The sequence below is a fragment of the Motacilla alba genome, chromosome 4 (assembly GCF_015832195.1).
Source record: "Motacilla alba alba isolate MOTALB_02 chromosome 4, Motacilla_alba_V1.0_pri, whole genome shotgun sequence".
Taxonomy (NCBI): domain Eukaryota; kingdom Metazoa; phylum Chordata; class Aves; order Passeriformes; family Motacillidae; genus Motacilla; species Motacilla alba.
The window spans coordinates 13,012,797-13,016,207 of NC_052019.1; the positions used below are offsets into that span (position 1 = coordinate 13,012,797).

The 3,411-nt window shown below is 54.5% G+C and overlaps 1 protein-coding gene across 1 annotated transcript; it reads left to right on the forward strand.

The window, feature by feature from the left end:
- The first annotated feature begins 814 nt into the window (after positions 1-814).
- On the forward strand, positions 815-2,912 carry DRD5 (dopamine receptor D5). Its single transcript, XM_038136386.1, has one exon. It carries the CDS (start codon positions 850-852, stop codon positions 2,305-2,307), a length of 1,458 nt encoding a protein of 485 aa, XP_037992314.1. The 5' UTR covers positions 815-849; the 3' UTR covers positions 2,308-2,912.
- The last annotated feature ends 499 nt before the right edge of the window (positions 2,913-3,411 follow it).

Here is a 3,411-nt window from a genome sequence, read left to right on the forward strand (position 1 = left end):
TGACTCGGTCTCGGAGGGAGGGAAGGAGCGGGGAGGGCGGCTGGCCCCGCTGCGTCTTTCCTTTCCGTTCCGTCCGTTCCGTGCCAGCCGCGGTGCCCACCGGCCCGGACGGGGCGTCCCGGGAGGCGGAGCATGCTCACAGGGCGGCGGGGGCGGGCGGGCCGGCCCGGGCGGCGGGGATCGGGAGCGTCGCTCCGCCGCGCTGGGAGCCCGGGCGGGCGCGGGGCGAGCGGAGCCGCCAGCCCGGGCAGGAGCCACCGGGAGTCGCGGGGGCGTAGAGCGAACCCAGAAGGAGCGGGCGCGAAGCCGCGTGTGCCGCGGGCAGGGTGCGCGCTGAGCCGCGGAGCCTGGGAAGAGAGGAGCGCGCTGAGCTGCGGAGCGGGGAGCGCAAGCGAAAGGACGCGAGGCGGGTACCCAAACCGGGTCCCGGGACAGAGTCCCGAGCAGGGCTACGCGCCGAACTGCGGAGCGGGAGCCCCTGGAAGGAGCCGCGGGGCGGAGACCTTGAGCAGGGGCATCCTCACTGAGCCGCGGGGCGGGGATCCCGAGCAGAGGTACTTGCACTGAGCCGCGGGGCGGGGGTCCCGAGCAGAGGTGCTTGCGCTGAGCGCGGGACGGGAACCCCAGGCCGGGTCCCTGGAGCGCGGGAGAGGCATCCCGGCAGGGCTGGCGCCACGGTAGCGGCGAGGCGCGGAGCCCGGAGCGCCGAGCGGCCGAGGGGGCCATCCGGCGGGGGGTGGCGGTGGGGCGGGGGGGGCAGCGGCCCCATGGGGCCGGGCAGCGGGGCGGCGCTGGCTGCTCGGCGCATCCCGGCCGGAGCCGCCCCGCCGCCGGCGGGAGCCGCCAGCGATGCTGCGGGGTGGCCGCAGCCCACCGCCCCCGGCCACGGGGCCCCCCAGCGAGGCGCGGGGCACGGCGGGCGCCCCCGGCGCAGCGCAGGTGGCGGCGGGCAGCCTGCTGGCGCTGCTCATCCTCTGGACTCTCTTCGGGAACGTGCTCGTGTGCGCGGCCATCGTCCGCTACCGGCACCTGCGGAGCAAGGTTACCAACATCTTCATCGTGTCCCTGGCTGTCTCGGACCTACTGGTGGCCCTGCTGGTCATGCCCTGGAAGGCGGTGGCAGAGGTAGCCGGGTACTGGCCCTTTGGGGCTTTCTGTAACGTCTGGGTGGCCTTTGATATCATGTGTTCCACGGCCTCCATCCTCAACCTGTGCGTGATCAGCGTGGACAGGTACTGGGCTATCTCCAGCCCCTTCCGCTACGAGAGAAAGATGACCCAGCGGTTGGCTCTGGTGATGATTAGCGTGGCATGGGCACTGTCTGTGCTCATCTCCTTCATCCCTGTCCAGCTCAACTGGCACAAAGGTGGGGATGTTGTTGCTGCTGATGATATTGGAGATGGATTTGGCACTGCCTGGGCAGCAGCAGGTGCTGTCACCACCTGGGCAGAAGATATGAGTACCACATGGGTGGCATTAGCGGCTGTGAGACCCTCTGATGGCACCTCTGGCAACAATGATACTCTCACTGGACCATCAGAGAGCTGTGACTCCAGCCTCAACAGGACTTACGCTATTTCCTCCTCTTTGATCAGTTTTTATATCCCGGTGGCTATCATGATAGTTACCTACACCCGAATCTACCGCATTGCCCAGGTGCAGATTCGTCGTATCTCTTCCTTGGAGAGAGCAGCCGAGCATGCACAGAGCTGCCGGAGCAGCCACATTGACTGCCACCATCACACAAGCCTCAAGTCCTCCATCAGGAAAGAGACCAAGGTGTTAAAGACGCTCTCTGTCATCATGGGTGTCTTTGTCTGCTGCTGGTTGCCATTCTTCATCCTGAACTGCATGGTTCCCTTCTGCGAGAGCCCACCCAGTGACCCCCATGCTGGCCTGCCCTGCGTCAGTGAGACCACCTTTAATATCTTTGTCTGGTTTGGTTGGGCTAACTCTTCTCTTAACCCCATCATCTATGCCTTCAATGCTGACTTTAGAAAGGTTTTCTCCAACCTCCTGGGATGTGGTCAGTTTTGCTCTGGCACTGCAGTGGAGACTGTTAATATAAGCAATGAGCTTATCTCTTACAACCAGGACACCCTTTACCATAAGGAGATAGTGACTGCTTATGTTAACATGATCCCAAATGTGGTTGACTGTGAGGAAAATCGCGAGGACCCTTTTGATAGGATGTCCCAGATCTCCCCTGACCATGAGGTTGCCACTGACTCTGCCTGTGAGCTGGACTGTGAGGGGGAGATTTCGCTAGGCAAGATAACACCTTTCACTCCAAATGGTTTACATTAAATTGTGTCCTGGTCCGGTCAGTTCTTCTTGCAATATAAAAGAAAATATTAGCACTGAGTGGAAAAACCTGCTTGATGATGTGCTGTAGTTTGGTCAGTCAGTTTTTGCTAAATTCACTTCTGTGGGTAGTGCTTTGCAGGGTGCAGACACTGTCATGCAGGGGCCTGGCGGCACAAACTTAAATCAGCACTTCCCCAGGCTGAGGGCAGAGCAGGCAGTCCTGTTGATTAGCTGTGGTGAGGTATTGTGGTAAAATTGCAGTCAGTTCATGTTTATTATGTGTTTGCAAATGAAAGGTGCCATTGTCACTGCTAAGTATTATGACTTCTAAAATCAGGGACATATGTGGCTGGCATAGACATTAAATTAAAAAATATCTGGCCTGTTGGTTTGTTCAAATATTTTGTTTCTTTTTCTGCATTTTTTGTTTGTTTAGTTTTGATTTTTTTTAAAGATAGAGATAGTGAGGTGGTGATTTGGATGATTATTTAAATGCGTGTTTCTGCCAAAACAGTTTATGTGAAATTCTTGTTCTCCTAGGCGGCGTTGTTGCCTATGATATCCTCTGTTCCTGGATGAATAAATAAAAGTTACATTGATCAAGGGTTTATTATCTTTCATTTGTCACCCTGAAGGGTTTACAACAAGTATTCCAACTAACATTTCTATATGAATAGTTAGAATGACTAACAGTTTAACCCTATTATTTTAAAAGCAAATAGTCTGTATAGCAAATACAGTTTTTGAGTAAAAGCGAGGCTCATAGGAATTCTTGACATAGATGGACTTGTTTATATGGCTCTTACAGCTAGATTTATACCTGTTTTTCTTTAATATTATGATGCTATCCCTTTCTGCAGCCAAGAATATCAAGTATACATATTGATAAGTTATTAAAAGTTTCCATTTAATTCGGTACCTGAACTTTTTTAAAATGTTACTGATGTCAAGAGTTTGGTGATAGAATTAGGAGCTGGGTGTGTCTAAAAACAATAATTGTGGTTGAAAATTACATTAATTATAATAATTTCCCAGTGCAGACACTAGAGAACTCACACTGAGGGAAAAAAGAATTCTGATAATGTATTATTTTAGTTACTTTCT

Coding starts and splice junctions, on each gene's coding strand:
- DRD5 (XM_038136386.1), top strand. CDS start 850: ATGCTGCGGGGTGGCCGCAGCCCACCGCCCCCGGCCACGGGGCCCCCC.